The 21,565-nt window shown below is 37.7% G+C and overlaps 1 protein-coding gene across 3 annotated transcripts in view; it reads right to left on the bottom strand.

Annotated features, from left to right (window-relative positions):
* Positions 1–21,565, bottom strand: part of LOC145675726 (uncharacterized) — a 1,359,799-nt gene that overhangs the window by 493,656 nt on the left and 844,578 nt on the right. For all 3 annotated transcript variants that reach the window (XM_081746346.1, XM_081746345.1, XM_081746348.1), the window contains 2 exons: positions 19,167–20,696; positions 11,036–11,146 (listed from right to left, as the gene is read on the bottom strand). In XM_081746346.1, coding sequence (XP_081602472.1) covers positions 11,036–11,146; positions 19,167–19,759 — 704 coding nt within the window. In that variant the 5' untranslated portion in view covers positions 19,760–20,696. The remainder of the gene's footprint in view (positions 1–11,035; positions 11,147–19,166; positions 20,697–21,565) is intronic.

The raw sequence follows: 21,565 nt of genomic DNA, 5'->3' as shown, positions 1-21,565 counted from the left end.
TGCAATGAAAATTATCTCATTCGATCTTTGTTGGATTTAGTGAATTTCTCGTTTACTCTACCTTGTTGAGCTTAATAAGCATCAGACTGTCCTATTCCGCTGGTTTCAATGAACATCAAAATTATTCAACTTTGTAGGCATTAATGGACAATGAATTCACCCACCTCATTAATTTCAATGTTATTGTCAATCTCAAGAATTTCCTCGAGTTTCTTGGCATGAATGAAAATCAAGTGCACACGGGTTTATTGGCTTCAATGAATATTGCGCTCAATCAACCTTGCTGATCCCAATAAACATATTGGTCACACGTCCCCACTGGCCTCTTTAACACGAATTTATACCTTTGATCCCGACGTATATTCAGTTACTATAAGAAAGCCTAATAGGTAGGTTACACCATGATTAACGGAAATCTAGTTACGTCTAGAAAATTTATAGTTAAGCATTTTTAACTGTAGATGAAGTTATTTAATTTATGACTTTTGGAATGAACTTAGCGGACATTTCTCATTCTTCAAAGTGAGCATGAGTTGAGATTATCCTCTTTTCAAATAAGTATGAGCGTGAAATAGGGTAATCTCCAATTTAAAACTTAGACCTTGGACATGAACTTAGTTATTGTGCTGCCAAAATGTCTTGAGCCGTGGCAAAAATGCGAACTAAAGCTCACACCCTCACACACCCACGCGTTGAGCCAATAAGGGTTCAGCTGTTGCTAAGCGAGAGAAAGCAAGTGGATTTCCTTCAGCCGATAGCAGCGCTTGCAACGGAAGACTAGGGATCAAGTCAATGTGGTATATCTTTAATATATTTTACAATGAGCATGAGATGAGGTAATATTTCTAAAATTGTGATTTTGGGCATGAACTTTCCTCAATATCTTTTATAGTGAGCATCAGATGAGGTGATATTAAAAAAAATGGACATGGACAACTTTACTCACTATCTTTTACAGTGAGCATGAGATGAGATAATTTTTTTAAAATTTTGGCTTTGGGCATGAACTTTGCTCAATAGCTTTTACATTGTGCATCAGATGAGGTAACATTTCTAAAAGAATATTTTGAGAATGAGTAACTTTACTCACTATCTTTTACAGTGAGCATGAGATGAGGTAATATTTCTAAAATTATGATTTTGAGCATGAACTTTGCTCAACATCTTTTACAGTAGGCTTGAGATGAGGTAATGTGCTTTTAAAATTATGACCTAAGGCATAAACTTAGCTCAAATTTTTACTCGGGGGTATGAGTCAGCTCATCTAGGTTTTTAAAATTATGAGCTTGAACGTGAACTTCTCTTACTCTTTTTTTGTTTATTTAAATCTTGTTCAGATCATTTTTTTAAAAGTGGTTTTATATATACAACTTTACTCTTAGCAAAACTTGCAGTTACATTATCAAAGAAAGTTACAACAGACAACTGTGTTCGGTAGTGCTTTTAGAAACAACAAAATCAATATCGAACAAATACAAGACGACCGTCCGCTGACATTGTTCTCTCTTGACTTTGTTTCCAGAACAGATGCAGATATAGAGAAAGGCGTGAAAAGGAAATGGCATCTGAGTCATATCATCTGAGAACGGAAAGTTTAATAATACATTGACATGACACCTTTGTACACAAAAATCCTTCATATAGAAACTGTTTTGTCGAGACTCACTCAACCGAAGATTCTCTTCAAATATGTCTTCTAGACACATTTTCTTATATAATATTACAGTATAATACGTTATATGTTGTATCAACACAATATTTTTCTTTTAGTAGTTTCCTGATGGAATACACATAATGACAACGGTATTAATCAACGTTGTACAAAACGATGATTTTACAAAACCTGAACATGAATACGATAACACAAGGCAAGTTAAATATCTCATATGCTAAAATTGACAGAGCATATAGGTCGCTGAAGCGTAAAGAACAGGAAACTGAATAAGAAAAGGAATGAATAGATGGGTGCTTCTGCTTAAGTTTTAAAACTGCACAACCTTAAAGTTTACAATAACGACAGATGGCCGAATAGCACACGAATAGTAGTCTATAACTGAGACGTCTACGATGTGCGGGACACGTCATTGCGTGGATAATGCGTCCAGTGGGATTAGAGTCCTACACGCACCGAATATCATACGGATAATAAAGTCAAAACGTATAAAATGTGGGGGACACGTTGTTGCATGGGTATAAATAATATGTGCACGATACACAGACCGACAGGTGACCGAATATCATACAAATAATAAAGTCCAAGACGTCTAACAAGGTACACTCATGTCCAAAATTATTGTTACATATCTATAATTATTGTCTTGTAAGAATATAATTTGATAATGATTTTGCAGGGTACTTTTAATACTGATGCTATGTGTATAATCGGGAAATGTATATTTGTGGTAAATTTTATAGGAAAAGAATTATAAATACGAAAATTAGAATGAGTAAAACAAAATGTTGCTAAATGGACATGAAAGTTTTATTTTCGTTTTACTGTTCTTATTTACTGCTCTTTTAAGATGAAATTTACCACATACATGTCTTTGTAGATTATACACATACTAACATTATAAAAGATACCGGGCGAATTCGTTATTAAATTATATTCCTACAACAACATATTTATAGACATGCTACAATAATTTTGGACATGGGTGTACATTCGCGGAGTATCCCCCCGGGATTCATGTAAAACTGATTTAAATGCAAAGTTCTCCATGGCTCAATGTGTATTGTACTAATTTTAGCGGCCCATATGGGTAATTATCAGCCTTCATATACCCGGAATTCAGTCATACACTACTATAACGCTCGGTCACAAAATTGATTTTAGTTTCTTTAGATGTAACTGAACATGAATGTGGGCATATGCAAAACAAATTGGATCAAGTACTGCTTCTCTTACATGTGTTATCCACACCGGCCGCCATCTTGGATCCGCCATATTGGATTCAACTTTCGTTTTTTCAAATGGGAATAGGTGCTTGTGATACATCAAATTCATATAAAATTTTCTCGGAAACTCTTGGGCCGCGGAGAACTTTGTATTTAAATCAATTTTAGACGAATCCCGAGGGGACACCTTGCGAATGTACCTTGGAAGATGTACGAACCACGTCACTGCATGGTTAATACGTGCAGGGTACATCGAATAATACAGGGAATCGAATATCATGCAGATAATAAAGTTCCAATGTCTACTAAGATAGGTGGAATACGTCGCTCGGAAACGTAGTAGCAATGTGCATAGAGTTCTACATGGGACCGAATACCATGTATATAATAAAAGTCGAGACCTAACTTCAAGATAAATGTAACACGTCGCTCGTATCGGTATTGCGCAAGGTTAATAAATTGATTACTTTGTTTTTATATCCATTGTTAGCGATGAGGCTATGCCGGATGAGACCGATTCTGGAATGGCATGTTAACCCATAATAGGCAGTACCTTACCGTTACCTGTGATAAGTAGGAAGGCTTCCTCCTTTAAAAACCAGTATCTTGCCGTTACCTGTGATAAGCAGGAAGGCTCCCTTCTTTAAAGACCAGTGTCTTACCGTTAACTGTGATAGGCAGGAAGGCAAAGAGGCGCCCTCGTTCAAAGACCTGTATCTTACCGCTATCTGTAACAGGCAGGGAGGCTCCCTCCTTTAAATACCTGAATATTACAGTTAATTGTGACAGACAGGAACGCAATATTTTTAAAGACTAGCACCTTACCGTTCCTGTGATAGACAGGGAGACATCCCCGTTTAAATACTAGTATCTTACCGTTATTCTTGATAGGTAGGGAAAGTGACCTTTTAAAAACCAATTTATCATTCTGCTTTAACCAATGTAGTTTCCCCTGCATGGTAATAATCTACGTTCAACGTGAACAATATAACATCTTAGAAGAAGGGTAGTGGGACACACCCACTAGCGCGATGGGCCTTAAGCTATCTACCAGTTGTAGCTGCTGCTTGAGGATACTACCTTAGCCAGTACGAGACTACAAAAATCGCAAGGTACTGACCTCGATACTGCAAGGAACATGGTATGATTACAACTTCGCCAAGTACAACTCATGATCGGGGAACCAGTTGAAAAAATATGGATGGCTACACTTGCAGTCCTGTCTATCTGACGTATATTACGGCTGTAATACCAGAACCAATAGCTCGAACAACTAGCCCATTTGGGAATGGAACGAATCTCTGCTACCCCTGGCGATGGCTGAACAGAAGAACAACTTACTTATCCTCTTTTGATAAATACCAATCACCACAATTTAGCCAGTTAGTATCGACGATCAAGCACACACTTTCTACTAAGCAGCAGACATATAATTTCAAATGTGATTTGAACTACTATAGTATATTCGGTACACTCTACCATGTGAATCAAACCGAGATCTCGTATACCAAAGGCACGCGTGATAATCACTGGACTAGCGAGAATGGTATAGGTTGTATTGAGTTCTAATGGTGGAAATCTTGGGGGGGGGGGGAAGAGACCTTCAATAAGGATAGTGAGTTCTAATGAAGGAAAATCTTGGGAGAAAGATACTTTCAATGAGAATAGTGAGTTCTAATGGGAGGAAATCTTGGGAAAAGAGACCTTCAAGAAGAATACTGAGTTCTAATGGCGGAAATCTTAAGGAAAAGAGATCACCAATAAGAATAGTAGGTTCTAATGGGGGATATGTTGGGGAAAGAGACCTTCAATAAGAGTAGGAAGTTGTTTTGTCAATGAGACAAGACATTTCTCGTCTCGAAAATTATACGGGAGTCGAGATTAGAAGTATAACTTAAAATTCGTGACGAGACGAAAAATTTCAAGTCTCTCATGGGCAACATTAGTTCACCCAAGTCTCAGATCGCAAACACTGTCTTAATAGTATCTAATGTAGTTAATTTGTATCTGTGGCGATGCACCTTCGGGTTCCTTAAGCCGTAGCCGTACTAAAGTTGAACCAAAAAAAGTAATGAATAAAAGACCTGAGAATAAACTACAATAAATCCCCGAAACTTTTCGTGTTTTTATCTTTTCTCTTTATTTTAGCCAGAAGATCGATTTTCATGAGCGTCGCAAGGGGAAATGGGGATGGGGTGAAGTGGACTATTCGCGTTTCCCGTTCGTACGAACAAAGAGACACTAAAACTAAATGTCGATCACGTCTTCTCCAAGAGTCAATAACGCGTTCTCGTCGTCAAGTTTTCTCTCTAAAAGAGACTTCTTGGGACACTTTTCCTGTCCCTTGCTCTTCCCGCCTACGTTACCCTCTTTTCCTTTGGTTCAATCACGACTCACCCGATTCGAACATTTTCTTTTTTTTTTTTTTTACTTTTTTCCCCTTTATTTTTCGATTACGTTTGGTCTCACATTCTCAACCTGCGTCTATTGGTCATGCAGACAGAAGATGGAATCAAAACCTCTCTGCGTTAACTATTTCCGGGGCTGTCTTTTCAATTTTTCTGTAATACATCTTTCAGCTTCCGAAGTAGCACACAGGGTGTTTCACAACACACTTAACACGTTTAAAAGGTACAGATGCAAGAAACTAGGGAGCATGGATGGATCCAGAAGGGGATCACAACTAACTTTTGGTAGAACATTGCAAGAGTAAGATATATTAGAGCTTTTGTTAAAGTCTTTATCTGATAGGGAGATACAGAAGGTGTCTTTTTTTTCCTTAAAGAAACAATGTCATCGACCTGATCTTCAAAAAATGTATTGTTTACTGTTGCTACCGAGACGAGACATTATGTCTTGTGGAGACGATTAGGAATTTCATTTCTGGGCTGTCGACATCTATGACCACGTTACCCCATCACGTATGAAAGATAAAGTCTCTTGACAATCACACTATCCAAGGAATCGAGGAGAAGAGAAGCAGCTTGGGATCATTAACTAAAGTGCCATCCCGGCATTCGCCTGATATGAATGAGGAAAACTCAGTAAAACCCCCTCAGGATGTCTGGAGTGAAAAAGCTTTTACACGGTTTCCAACGAGTGTCCCCACCGGGAATCGAATCCGAAACTGCTTACACCAAAGGCTAGAGTGTTAGCGACTACAATAAGTGAGATCACTTCTTTCGAGACGAAACAGACCTCAATTTCCTGTCCTACGCAATACTAGTCTTTGTACGAATTATTTCGGTTTTTTTGTCTCCACGCTTTCAAGTAACTGAATTAATGCAAAAGCCTAATATCGCATAGGTCTACTACGACGTCGCAGCTGTACTAATTACTTCAGACTGCGCAAAACGTGCGTGTGTTACGGCTTGGTTGGTGATTCTCTTGCAATTCGCCAATACCGAAAGCGCTGTACCAATGAATGCACTTGGGAACCATATTATGTCTAAAGTCAATATCTTGTAGACTGAGAATCGACGCTCTTTCTTTGCTCCAATCAATTTCAGAAATTGGTTGTTACCGTCTAGTTCAGACACTGGTTGTTTGGCTTATTGTAACGGGAAAGTGCACGCTACACCTTCGTCTTTAATTCCCCACCGACTTCTTGAAACAACATCAAACACGGAGAGTTCCGGTACTGGAACATTTGTTACTACAATCATGTTACAACTATACATGTCATTATCCAAATAACGAAATAATTCTAACGCAGAACACACTCAATTTAAAATATAAGTAATGCTGCTTATATATTATTTTATCCATACGTTCCCCGTCCGCTACAACTATTATATATTTGAATGTAGAGGCGAAACTAGCGAAACTACATTCAGACTACTAGAGCAGTCATTTTCAACTGATCGATGTATGAAATAAAAGTGTACATTTGCAATCTCTGAATTGCAATCAGGAAAGAAAGAGGGGGGCATGAAGTAAAACAGTAGAATAAGTAGTGTTGGTAGTGTGCGTGTAGCTAATCGATCCACAAGTACTACGCTTGCAGACCCATCGACTACGGAATCGATTATCTTGTCTGTTTCAAGCGTCACCATTAGGGGTAAAAGTGAGGGAAAACGCGGGGAGACGCCACCCCCTCCTCGAAATCTATGTACGGCGTCCCCTCAGTTCCCAAAAAATTACAATGGGCAATGATAGACAGGGTGACGGCATGACGTCATGCCGCTATCTTCTGTTCTCCTACCTTTTCCGATCTACTTTTACCCCCTGTTTTTACCCCTACTTTTACCCGCTTACTGATCTGCTTCTTCCTCTCTCCATATGTTTTATTGAGAAGGAAGCACGAAGCTGGGAAGTTACAGAGCATTCACTTACGAAAATGTCTGGATTAGAAACGTTACAGAGCTTTACTTGTGAAAATAGCTAGATTAGGAAAATTACATAGCATTCACGACTGCAAATGACAGGATAAGGAACATTACAGAACATTCAATTATGGAAATGGCTGGATAAGGAACATTATAGAGCATTCGTTTATGAAAATGACTGGATTAGGAACGTTACAGAGCATTTACTAGGAAAATAGTTGGATTAAGAACGTTACAGAGCTTTACTTGTGGAAATAGCTAGATTAGGAAAATTACATAGCATTCACGACTGCAAATGACAGGATAAGGAACATTACAGAACATTCAATTATGGAAATGGCTGGATAAGGAACATTATAGAGCATTCGTTTATGAAAACGACTGGATTAGGAACGTTACAGAGCATTTACTAGGAAAATAGTTGGATTAAGAACGTTACAGAGCTTTACTTGTGGAAATAGCTGGATTAGGAATGTTATAGAGCATTCACATATGCAAATGACTGGATAAGGAATGTTACAGAACATTCAATTATGGAAATGGCTGGATAAGGAACATTATAGAGCATTCGTTTATGAAAACGACTGGATTAGGAACGTTACAGAGCATTCACTTAGGGAAGTGGTTGGATTAGGAACATTACGGAGCATTCACTTATGGATATGACTGGATTAGGAATTAAGTTCTCAGTAAAAAAAAAAAAAAAAAAAAAAAAAAGAGCTTTCCATTGCTATTCTAATTCAACCAAATCGCTATCAACAAGTGTTTCCAGAAATTTCCAGTTCCAGCTGAAAAGGAAGATTAAACCCCAAGTCACAAAACAAATCCAACATTTTTTACGAAACACACGGACCATCATTAACTAACCATAATTTAGTTTCATCAATATTCATTCTTGAATCAGAGTTTAGTTGCAAGGGGAAGGATCTATACAGTACATTATTAACAAAAATATCCAGGAAGCAATTTTCATCACATGAATCTCCGAAATTCGCGAAAAATAAATACAAAATGAATGAAGTTGGTTAAGACAAGACTAAGCAGAATAACGAAAGAAGGTAGATTCGTGTCTTTTTTAAGTACTAACAATTTTAAACCTCTTTGCATTATATGAATATATATTCACAGAAATTTCGCAATATTTCATTGGAAGTTAGAAGAATTACGTGAAAAAAGTGGAAATGTGAACGGCATACTTTTGACGAATGAGAGGCGGAGAAATAAGCGAAAGGGCATATAGCCATGAAAACAAAAGAGAATAGCATCCCGTGAATAAACACAGCACGCATTTAGATGAAGTTCCCCCACAATTCAAGCCAGGAGCTCTTTTGTTTTATTCCTAATACGTTCTTCTTCCATTCCTCAAGAGCATTGTTTAGACGAGGGAAGAGGTGTGCGTACACATAGAAGATAATTTACAAACTAGAAATTCCCTTCTGATTTTCTTACTTTGTTTTATATGCTTAGCACATGATTGAAAGTTCTAGAAGTTTTTTTTGTTTGTTTGTTTGTTTGAAAATAAAAATAGTACGAAACGTGGATTCCGACGAGCATATCTGAATTTCAATAATTATTTTGAAAAATTATTTCATTTCCATTCTAGCAGAAGTGCTCGAATGAAAGTACTTGCACGGAATGAAGAAATATGCAAGCGAAATTTCATTCCAAAAAAAAACTTGACAATACAAATTCTCGTAACCATTCTTAGGAATCAAATCACTCCGCATTAGGGTTTGCCAACTGTCTGGTATTTTACCGAACAGTTCGGTTTTTGACCTCTTTCGGTTTCCGACACGACTTCAAAACTGGACGTTAAATATCCGGTATTTTTTTTCCCTCTTATTAGTCTTATTCTCTGTTCTATTCAGATTATTTTGGAGTGACGAAAGGAATTGTTTGTCGATGAATTTGGTTAAAGCAGAGTTTATAATTCGCTGTGATATCGACCTGTCGTGCGTGGAATTTGCTGAAGAATTTGTTGAAAGCAGAAAAATTTACTGAACTTACCAAAACTGCTAAAGATCTACAAAAGTACATTTTCAAGAGTGCAGCTAGCACTGGTTCATCCTCAGCTACATCTTCCAATTAAATAATGCATGCAGATCCAATAAAAGTATATAGGCATTATGAGACACTACCAGCCCAAACGAAGCTCATGTAACTTATTTTTTAAATATATTTTGTGCATTCCATAATTATATTGCCAATTATATTTGATTTTCTGTTTTAAACACGGTGTATTATTGATGGTAGACTACAAAACTTACATGTGCCGACTCAACCACAACTGGAATAAATGAGTGTAATAAATGCTTCGAAAGTAACTAATTAAGTAAGAAGTTAAATTAGTGCTAATAGTAACTAAAGTAACTATTCTAGTAACTAAAGTAACTATTAAGTTATTAAATTTGAGCTCCGACTCGCTTAACTTTATATGAAGTAACCTCTTTCAGGTTGTTGACATTTTTGACGAGCGAAAATGTCATAATCTTCAGAAGGGTGTCCCGATATTTCCATTTGCAAAAGTTGGCAACCCTACTCCGCATTTTGATTGTGGAATAACCATTGCACTTCTAAATTTTCGGCCCTTGCTTAAGAGTCTTGTTCATTACGATTTCGACTCTTCCTTAAAGTCTTCTATTCTAAAGGACGACGGCGATTCAAATATTTCCCATTTTCCCATAAACCTATTCTCCCCGTGCGAAGAACGGACATTTCAGCTAGTAAACAATAAAATGAGTTACTCATGCTGCATCTTATATATATATTACTCAGACAAGCAGCTACAATTCCAGGAATGTTAAACGATGTAATGTATGTTTCATTACTCACACAAGCAGCTCCAGTTTCACGAATGTTTAAGCGATGCAATATATGTTTCATTACTCACAAAGCAGCTACAATTTCAGGAATGTTAAACGATGTAATACATGTTTCATTGCTCACACAAGCAGCTACAGTTTCACGAATGTTTAAGCAATGTAATATATGTTTCATTACTCACAAAGCAGCTACAATTTCACGAATGTTAAACGATGTAATATATGTTTCATTACTCACACAAGCAGCTACAGTTTCACGAATGTTTAAGTGATGCAATGTGTGTTTCATTACTCACACAAGCAGCTACAATTTCACGAATGTTAAACAAAATAATATTACGTCACTTATGTTACCATAAATAATTACAAAAAATATTTATCATTAGTTTAGATTCATCACTACCACTTCATTTTTAAAGTTTCTGAACGATCTTAAAAATACGCTTTCAAGACATACCTCACTCAATTGTTACCATACATATTTTCTTCGTTCACCGTTATCCAATTTTACGTACTTACCCTCATTCACCGTTAGCTTATTTTATTTTTCCACCATTCACCCATATCAAAATTTATGCCTTTACTCGTACTTATTTTACGTGCCACGATTAGTCTTAAGAAATCTTACGCCTTTACTCCCATTCACTATAAGCACATAAATATCCGATTTTTAAATGACATTCCAAATTACTTATTGCTCACAGTTTAAACGATATTAAGAACGTTGGCAACATCAGAAATTAAAATCAAAAGTGCAATTCTTAATGAAGATGTTAACGTACAGACTTGATTTAAAAAACTGTCCACCTACCTCTTTGAAATGACCTATTATCTTATCCATAAAGAGAGAATTCTTTATCGTTATCTTTGCTTCATCATGCTAATTATTACAACCTAAGTAGGTATGCAAGAATGACTACTTAATGAGGTATGGTTGGTCAGGATTTTTAGAACAAGACTGTATAAATATAGGACAAGAGTACTTACAAACAGTATCCTCCATTCTTGCAATGGTTGATACCTCTGTCAGGATTGCAAAGAGGCCCCTTTTCACAATTTTTCCCAAAAAATCCAGGAAAACAAGCGCACTCGTATCGCCTGTAAGAATGATAAAAGCAAGATAATTTCTAGGAAATAAACGAAACCAGGAAAACAAGAGCACTCGTATCGCCTGTAAGAATGATAAAAGCAAGATAATTTCTAGGAAATAAACGAAACCAGGAAAACAAGAGCACTCGTATCGCCTATAAGAATGATAAAAGGAATATCCAGGAAAACAACGAACAAAAGAAAACAAGAGCACTCTTATCGCCTATAAGAATGATAACAAAGCAATTTCTAGGAAAATAACAAATTCAAGAATACAACAGTACTCATCGCCTATAAGAATGATAAAAGCAATTTCTAGAAAAACGAACCCAGGAAAACAAGAGCACTTATAGCCTATAAGAATGATAAAAGCAAGATAATTTCTAGGGAAAATAATGAACAAATTCTTGTTCCACTCCTATCCTTACAGTAGTTTTTACCTTTACTTCTATTACACTTTAAAGTGTTTTGCTCTTCCTGTGTCCCGCTACTTCAGTAAATTTTCATAGCTTTCCCTTCAATCGTCCTTAGCAAATTTTATTAACTTTACCTTCACTCATTCTTACTGTATTTTCTTCCCTTATTTTCTCGTAGCGAATTTAATTGATTTTACCATATTACCTCATTAATATATTTCCTGCTCTCACTCTCCCTTACAGATTTTATTGAATTTAACATTAATTAATTGCTAATGTATTGTCTTGTCTTACTTACACTTAGCAAATTTTGTCTTTATTCCCTTTCACCGCTAGTATTCCTTATCTTTAGCAAATTTTAAGCCTTTACTCTCACTCACCATTAGTATATATGAGGTAAGTCAAAAAATTTGACATAACTCTTCTTACATTGCTCATATTGACTTCTATCCTCGTTCATTTCATTGTTACGCTGTTGTGGTCACGCTACAAAAATTTGATTCTAATTCCTCCATGTCTCCCTTCTGACGTAGATAGTTCATAGATGCAACATTAGAAGTTTGCACCAACGAGGAACAACGTTTTCCTGGTCGGAAGGTGTATCAGGGGCCGCAATCCACCAAAGGCTTTCGGCACAATACGGAAACAGTGTCTTGCCGCAACGGAGTGTCTACGAATGGATTGGAAAATTCAAAAATGGTGGCACAAGTGTTACGCAGGAGTAAGGAACTGGACGACCATCTACGGCCACAAATGATAACAACATTAAAGCATACACGTGACATGGTTCTGTTAGACACAGCGTTGTGGAAAGACATTGTTCCCGTATTGTTCTGAAAGCCTTTGATGGATTCCGACCTTATGATAATACCTTCCGACCACAAACGTAGTATCACTGCTCGTTGTTCCTCTTTGGTGCAAACTTTTAATGGACCGGGCATGATCTATCTACACTAAAAGGAAGACGAATGAAGGAATTAGGATGAAACTTTCATAGCATGACTACAACAGCATAAGAATAAAATAAATGAGGACAGAGCTCAATATAAACAGTGTAAGAAGAGTTATGTCATTACCGCTCTATTTTTCTTCCATCATTGTTCTTAATTTTTTAGGTACATTTCGCCAGCCGCTCCACCTTGGAATTTCGAAACAAAACCTATGCCAGTTGTTTGTAGTACGTTTGTACTGGATTGTACGGCAAAATTTTTGTTTGTACCACCTCCGGTACAAAGTTATAAGAATTTTAAAGTAGGAGGCTGTGAAAACGACAGCCCCCCTTGCAATTTCAAAACAAAACCTATGCCAATCGTTTGTATTTTGTTTGTACCAGAATGTAACGCAAACATTTTCGTTTGCACAAATTCCGGTACAAAGATACATGAGTTTCACAATCAAGGGTTGTGGAAACGGCAGCCTCCCACCTTGAACTTTCGAAACAAAACCTATACCAATCGTTTATACTACGTTTATACAGGAATGTACCGCAAAAAGTTTTTCATTTGTACCACTTCCTTTACAAAGATACACGAAATCTAAAATGGGGGACAGCCCCTCACCTTGGAATTTTGAAACCAAACCTATGCCAATCGTTTCTACTATGTTTGTACCGGAATGTACCGCAAGAAGTCTCGTTGTATGCCACTTTCGGCACAAACATATGAGTTTTAAAGTGGGGGCTGTGAAAACGGCAACCCCCACCTTGCAATTTCCAAATGAAAAGTATCTCAATCGTTTGTACTACATTCGAACCGGAATGTATTCTAAATAATTTTGTTTGTACCACTTCCGGTACAAAGAAATGAGTTTTTAAACTAGAGGCTGCTGTTTCCACAGCCCCACCTTAGAATTTCGCACCAAAACAATCGTTTTTACTACGTTTGTACCGGAATGTACTGCAAAAATTTTGGTTTGTACCAATTCCCGTACAAAGGCATAAGAGTTTTAAACTAGGGGATTGCCGTTTCCACAGCCCCTACACCATTGAATTTCGAAATAAAACGTACGTCAATCGTTTGTTCTACGTTTGTACCGGAATATACTGCAAAAATTTCCGTTCGTACCAATTCAGGTAAAAAGATATAAGAACTTTTAATTTTGGCGGCTGTCGAAACGCCTCCCCCCTTGGGAGTAGGGGTGCGCACGAGACAAGATTTGAGGCTGTCTCGACTTGAAAATGTGCTGTAAAAGTGATGTCTCAACTCGAAAAATGTATATTTTTCTATTAGAAGATCTGTGTCTCGACTCTAAGTTTGTCAGAAAAATCCTGTCTCGTCTCGTCTCGTGCGCATCCCTAGTTGGGAGTTTCAAAATAAAACGTATGTCAATAGTTTTTTACCAACCACTTCCAGTACATGATATAAGAGTTTTAAACAAGAGGGCTGCCGTTTCCACAATCCCCCACCATTGAATTTCGAAATAAAACGTATGTCAATCGTTTGTTCTACGTTTGTACCGGAATGTACCCCAAAAAGTTTCGTTTATACCACTTCCAGTACAAAGATAAGTGTTTTAAAGTGGGGTGTGTGGAAACAGCTGCCCCCACCTTGGAATTTCGCAACAAAACCTATGCCAATTGTTTGTATTACGTATGTACCGGAATGTAAAGCAAAAATTTAGTTTGTACCGCTTTCGGTACAAAGATCTGAGTTTTAAAGTCGGGGCTGTGGAAACGGCAGCCCTCAGTTTTAAAACTCATATCTTTGTACCGGAAGTGGTATAAACAAAACTTCTTGTGGTACATTCCCATACAAACGTAGTACAAACGATTGACATTCGTTTTGTTTCGAAATTCCAAGGGGGGCTGTGAAAACGGTACAGCCCGGTTTTAAACTCTTATATGTTTGTACCGGAAGTGGTACAAACGAAAATTCATTGCGGTACATTCCGGTATAAACGTAGAACAAACGATTGACGTACGTTTTACTTCGAAATTCAATGGTGGGGGCTGTGGAAACGGTAGCCCCCTAGTTTATAACGTTTATATCTTTGTACCCTAAATGGTACAAACTTTTTTGCGGTACATTCCGGTACAAACGATTAACATAGGTTTTGTTTCGAAATCCCAAGGTGGGAACCTGCCATTTCCACAGCAATCCCACTTTAAAACTCTTATAGCTTTCTACCGGAGGTGGTACAAACGAAAATTTTAGCGGTACAATCCGGTACAAACGTAGCACAAACAATTGGAATAGGTTTTGTTTCGATATTCCAAGTTGGGGGACTGCCGTATCCATAGCCCTCACTTTAAAACGCTTATATCTTCTTTGTACCGGGGATGGTACAAACGAAAATTTTTGCGGTACATCAGCAAATATAGGATAACCAAAAAAGTTGTGTCGCATTTTCACCCACCAACTTCGAACATTGATGTCACCTACGACATAAGGAAGATCAAAAGTAGTTCCCATTGGCATCGACGACCTTCTGCCAACGTTCTGGAAGGCCACGGATGCCATCGCGGTAGAAATTGGTGGGCCGTGAAGCGAAGGGGGTATCAAGTGCATTTTGCATCTCTATTAGGGATTTGAACTGGCGTTCTCTAAGGTAATTGTCCAAGGAATGGAATAGATAATAATTGGTCGGTGCAATATCCGGGGCGTATGGCGGATGCAATAGTGTTTCCCATCCACAAGGCATGTGTTCCGGGTCATCCTAGCCACGTGGGGCTTAGCGTAGTCCTGTAACAGAACGATCCCTTTGTGATTCAGAAGTGCTGGCTTCAGAGGTTTGAGTTTCTCTTGAACACGGTTCAACTGCTGACAGTTGCATTGATGCTCTGATCAGGTGGTAGCAGTTCCCGATGCACGATGCTGCGAGAAGTTCACGAAACACACAGGAGGATCTTCTGGTGCAGTTCTGGTCTCGGCTTTTTTGGAACCTGTTCATGGGATGATAACCAATCATGATAACGTCGTAGAGCATCGTACAGGACCCATTTCTCACTACATGTCCACACCCTGACCAAAAATGGCTGTTTTCCTCAGACAGGACAGTAAAGAAACACAGGTGTCTGGTCGTGTTGCCTTCTGGCCCGGAGTCAAATCACGTGGGACCGATCGATCCAACTCGCAGTATTTCCCAAGTTGATGGAGGGGCTGCCGAATGGTTTCTTTACTCACACTGTCGTAGTCTCAGTTCCTCACATGCCTGGCCACTGTTCGCCTCAATTGCTGACTGAAGATCATTTTGTACATGTGTTGGTCTTCCGGCCCGTGGTGCGTCTTTGAGTGTTTCGTCACCGTCCTCAAACTTGTTAAATCACTGCTGCACTGTCCGCGTAGTCACAACACCCTCATCTAAGGCCTGGCATATCTTCCGCTCTGGTGCAGTTTGAACTCGTACAGCATACACGCCCTTATGACGCTCTGTGGAGGTCCCATCTTCACACTGTCCTTACGCAAGTTCACGGTGTAACTGAACTGCCACAACCATGTAGTATGTTGGATATACACACACCAATAACTGACCTTCGTCTTTCGCATTCAAGTCACGGTGTGAGTGCCAATGGAACAGAGACCTCCACAAAATGCGACAGAACTTTCTTGGTTACCTTTATATTATTTGCTTCCTCTTGGTTCGCATTTATTAAATTCTTTTACCACAACTCCCATTAATCTTTAGTAGTTATAGGGATAACGCTCGTTCTCTCTAGCGTATGATATTGGATTAGATTTCCCATACTTACTTCAAGTACAAATTCTAAGTAGATGTTTGGATCCTACTTTATAAACAGTACATACTGTGTCACACACCCTTGGTGCTGAAAAGGACCGTTAATCTCTTGAACAGTCAAAACGATTTCAATAATTCTTACGAAATTTTTTAGCCCTTATCCTCAATTACTCAAAGCACATTCTAGCACACATTCCTAGTCTTTTTTGCGCGTTGAGTGTGAACGTAACTAACGGTTGAGCAATGTCTCTTACTACAGTAAATGTTTTTTGTTGTTGTTGTTCCAGAAAACTATGATGTTTCGTGTGACTACCTGCTTTGGTGTGTCTTTGATGCCAATACATACAACCAGCGTACAGGTAATAAGCCAATGTAAAAGTATTGTGACTAAAATTACCAATGTACAACTACTGTGACCATTTAATTGAGAATGTAAAACTATTGTGACCATTTAATTGCCAATGTAAACCTATTTTGACTATTTAATTACCAATGTAAAACTATTGTGGCCATTTAATATCCAATGTAAAACAATTGTGACCATTTAATTGCCAATGTAAAACTATTTTGACTATTTACTTACCAATGTAAAACTATTGTGGTCATTTAATATTCAATATAAAACCATTGTGGCCATTTAATATCCAATATAAAACCACTGTGACCATTTAATTGCCAATGTAAAACTATTGTGACCATTTAATTGTCAATGTAAAACTACTGTGACCACTTAATTGCCAATGTAAAACTATTGTGACTATTTAATTGCAACTTAGATACTAAATTGTTTCAAAACAGGAAAAGGGCTGTAACTAGGTATATTTAGATCTCAGTATTAATATTTGTGTATTTCTACAGTAATACATTGTGATGAGTTAATTACATTTTTAATTGTGTTGTTTCAACTAAATTATTTCAAAATGAATTATTGAACATAAACGTGCAATGTTATTTATTACTAGGAAGAGGGCCGTGACTATATTTAAATTTGATATACGAGGATGGATCCGAAAAGTAAGGTTACAAGCAGCAAAATTGTGGAGGGAATACTGTTTTCCGAGAGTGGAAACAAAAGGCACTAGCTGTTAGCGGTTGTGCAGATAGCTATTGTGAGTTCGCAGACGAGTATGAACGAGTGAAATGACAAGATGTTTACAAAAAATGGTTTCGCTTGAACTTGCGAGCCGTGATTCTTTTTTTGTGGTCTAAGAATGTGACGCCATCGGACACTCACAGTCATATTGTCCAAGTGTGCGATGCAGAAACAATGGGCAGGAAACACGTGTCGAAATGGTGTCGTGTTTTCCAAGCGGACAGAGAAAAGGTGGAAAACCGAAATAAGGCAACGACCGGTTGTCCAAGTTCTGCAAAGGCGGCCATCAACATGCTACGAGTGGAAGAAATGGTTCAAAATTATCTAAGGTGAAACTGTTCGGGCAATTGGGTCAGAGTTGAGATTGAGCTATAGCACCTTGCAGCGTCTCATGTCTGATGTGTTGCGTTATTCCATGGTGTGCGTCCGCTGGGTTCCACGTACGTTAACCCTGGAGCAGAAAGGCACACGAAAGGCATGAAGTTTGACATTTCTGGAGCAATACTATGCTGACGGCTAGAGTTTCCTTGATCACATCGTTACCGGGGACGAAACCTAGTTTCGTCGTTTCGTGCCAACAAGAAAGCCCAGTATGGAGTAGAAACACGCTGGATCACCAACGAGAAAGAAGTTCAAGGTTTACACCCTCTACCGGTGAACTTACGGTAACCATATTCTGGGATTCATGTGGTGTGATCCTGATCGAATATCTGGAGCGTGCCCAGTTCGTAACTGCTGATCATTATTGTGCAGCTTTCACCAGAACGCCCTGGCATGAATGAAGAATGTCATCCTCCATCATAACAATACCAGGCCCCATAATGCTCGGTAAACTCAAGCACTGCTGAAACAGTTCAAGTTGAATGTGTGGAAATACCCCTTATAGCCCAGATTTGGTTCTCAATGACTATTTCCTTTTCCTGGCATTGAACAAGCACTTTTCTGGAACAAGATTCGCTTCAGATCTTGTAATGTGAAAACAGTTGCTGAGAACTGGCTGAATGAGCACGGAGGACGTGATTTCTAACAAGTAGGTTAAGAAAGTTGAGTCCTGAGTTCTACTAAATGCCTGAATATATTTTGTGATTATGTGGAAAAAAGACATGCCACTTCTTTCTCGTTTGTATTTGCTCTCTCTCTTGTTAAATACATATTTTTTCCGCTTTGCAACTTTTTTGGGGATCCATCCTTGTATGTATGTTTGCATTTAAAAAAAAGAATCCTAAATATAAACAATCAGAGTTTTCAGTAGCACACTGAGAAAAATCTGTTATCGAGACAGCGGTATATTACATAAATATGCGGAATCTTTGTTTACTACAGAAATCAGTACGTAACATATGTTATCCATATGCTATTTTAGATATTACATCATGCCGTTGCAAGATGTATGACATCTAACAGTCTTTCGTGTATTACACACATATTCGTACATTGCATACTTCAACTACATGTTACATACATCTATTTGTATGTGAGATCCCTGACCGCCTATATACAGTTTTTTCGTTCGTACTGAAAGTACGTTTATTCGAAACACTTATATGGAAAGTATGTATAAAATATACTTTTTCAGTTATATGTTTGCTGTACATTAAGTGCAAAACCTACAGGATATGCACAAGTAACCTACGTTTTTTTCGTATGTCACATACGCTTTTTTTGTTTCAGTGTATAGAGTACAGCGGGGCGAAGGATTAGAAGCAACAACCAGTAATTTTAACTAAAATTCAAAATGAAGACGGCACCTAAAAGTGTATGAAATTTCTTTACCGAGTACATGACCTTTTTTCACAATCACTTACAACTAAAAAGTAGGAAGAAAAGGGTAAAAAAAAATACTTACGAAAAGTTGTGATTGGCATAGCAGTTTCCTGTTAATGAACATGTGATTGCTGAGCACTTTCTGGTATCTATTTCTTCCTTCCCAATAATCTCGTAAGTCATATTAAAACCATACACATCGACCATATTGGACAGTGCACGAAAATGGTTATTGGTCAGTCTATCCGATTCAAATATCACCTCTAAAACGGGTTTTTTAAACCGTATACTTTCGTTAGCTTCAATAAAGTTCTTGTTAATCGTTACATTCTTCCACGGATGGGACTGCATCGAGTGACTCCATGCATTCGTTTGTAATTCATTCCGGCTTTTGACATTCTTAAAAGTAAGTCCGGACGTGACATATACTTGAGTGAAATATACCATGATGTCGGAGTTGTTCTGAATTTTGCTCGCATCAATTATCCATTTGCAGGTGATAGGAACTGAATAACGGGAGGGGAAATTAGGAGAGGTTATGACACCTCTCGGTGCTTTTAAATCTTCCCCACATGTCGTAACCGTTTGAGAACACTTGAATTTTAACACGGAAATCGCCACTAACAACCACCAACAACACCAACGTGACACGAGAGGATGAACTTGTAGTAGCATGTTGTGTTAGCGAATAAAATCTTAAAAGAAAGAAAAAAAACTTGTCACAAAATAAATACAAGCTTATTTTATGTTAAGTGCACTATCACGCACTCGAAAGTAAATCACATCACATTTTCTGTTTTCTTCAACAACAAAAAAATACTTTAACCAAATCACTTATAATGCGTCACTTTGTGGAAAAAAAAGATAATCTTCACCAATCACAATCACATCCATACGTATTAAACTGTGGAGGTACTTCTTTTTTCCTTATAACGAAATGTTATCTTTCACATCCATATGTAACGAAAAACTTCCTGGAAGTACACGCGATTATTTTCCCTTTACAACCGGAAAGTTGATTTTTTAAATATATATTTGTATATAACAAAGAACTTCCTGGAAGTATAACCAATTTCTTGTACTTATAACGGGAAGTTGATTTTCACGCTCTCATGCGTAACGAAGAACTTATTGGAAGTACATGCGATTTCTTCCACTTTTTAACGGAAAATCGCTGTTTTTTTTAACCCTTCTCTTCACATGTTAATTCTTGTCTTCAGGCACAGATGTTCACTGTAAAAATTTAAAGGAAAAGGGAATTGTTTTAACTAGTGGTGGAGGACAAACCTCACTTTTTCTTGCACTTTACTGTATCATGTCATGGTTAACTCACTATCCTTTTATCCATTCTACACATCCAAAAACACTTCACTGCTAATCACCTTTTCACAAAAGATAGTGAGGAACAAGGTTAGGTAACAGATGTCATCTATCTGCTGCCGAAGGATGTAATCCGGAGTCTAATGACTCCGAGAAGTTGTAGTATCATTCGCGAGTTTCTGTAAATAATTCTGTAGGTTATATTTACGACTTGTTTGCTGAAGATTTCTTCTGTAAATTGCCTCAGACAGAACGGATGTAAATCCAGCACGATAGTTGTAGATTTAGAAACCTGAAAAAAAGCAACAAAAGAAAATACGTATCAGTTTAAGATAACTTTACGTGAAACATATATTACTAAATACAATGAAAAATCAGTTTGTAATAAGTTTATGTGAGACAAATACTAAATAGAAATGGACAGTCAATCTGTAACGAATTTACGTGAAACAAATATTACGACATATAGAGTAGCCTGGAGCTATACTGATCACGGGGTTATATTGATCAACAGAAGATTTATCGACTCTAGCGCATTGCTAATGCTAGGGTTGGCAAACTGCACAGCATCAGTGGGGAAAAAATCAATATGGTTGAAATACTCAACATGATGCTGTTATTTGGAAATTATTGCACCTGTAAAAAAAAAAAAAAAAAAAAATCGGTTTTGGGAACAAAGTATGCACTCTCCATGTGCATTTTCGCATAGGTAAACAGAAAAGCTTTAGTACGTGCATATATGCTATACCAGCCACATTATGACGATTAAATGAGTATTTATGTTATGTAATAGTGAGGTAGGTATGCGAGTTGTGGACCTCACACGTTCTTCTTGCCAAAGTTCGATAGTAGAGCGTAGCCAGTGGATAGGGCTGTTCCGATAATCGAGTAATCGATAACAATTCGATAAAATTTCAAAACCGTTTCATCGATAAAGAATTTTAATTTTATCGAATTATCGAACTTTCGAGACTCCCGAAATGTTTGAGACTCGAAATGATCGAGACTCCCGAAATGTTAGAGACTCCCGAAATGTTCGGGACTCTCGAAGTGTTCGGGACTCTCGAAGTGTTCGGGACTCTCGAAGTGTTTGAGGCACTCGAAATGTAAGAAACATTAGACAACTTCGAGACACTCGAACTGTTCGAGAGTCTCGAATTG

Source organism: Thermobia domestica, chromosome 18, assembly GCF_964235325.1.
Source record: "Thermobia domestica chromosome 18, izTheDome1.hap1.1, whole genome shotgun sequence".
Taxonomy (NCBI): Eukaryota; Metazoa; Arthropoda; class Insecta; order Zygentoma; family Lepismatidae; genus Thermobia; species Thermobia domestica.
The sequence above is the reverse complement of the archived record's forward strand: the minus strand, read 5'-3'. Positions and strand labels throughout refer to the sequence as shown.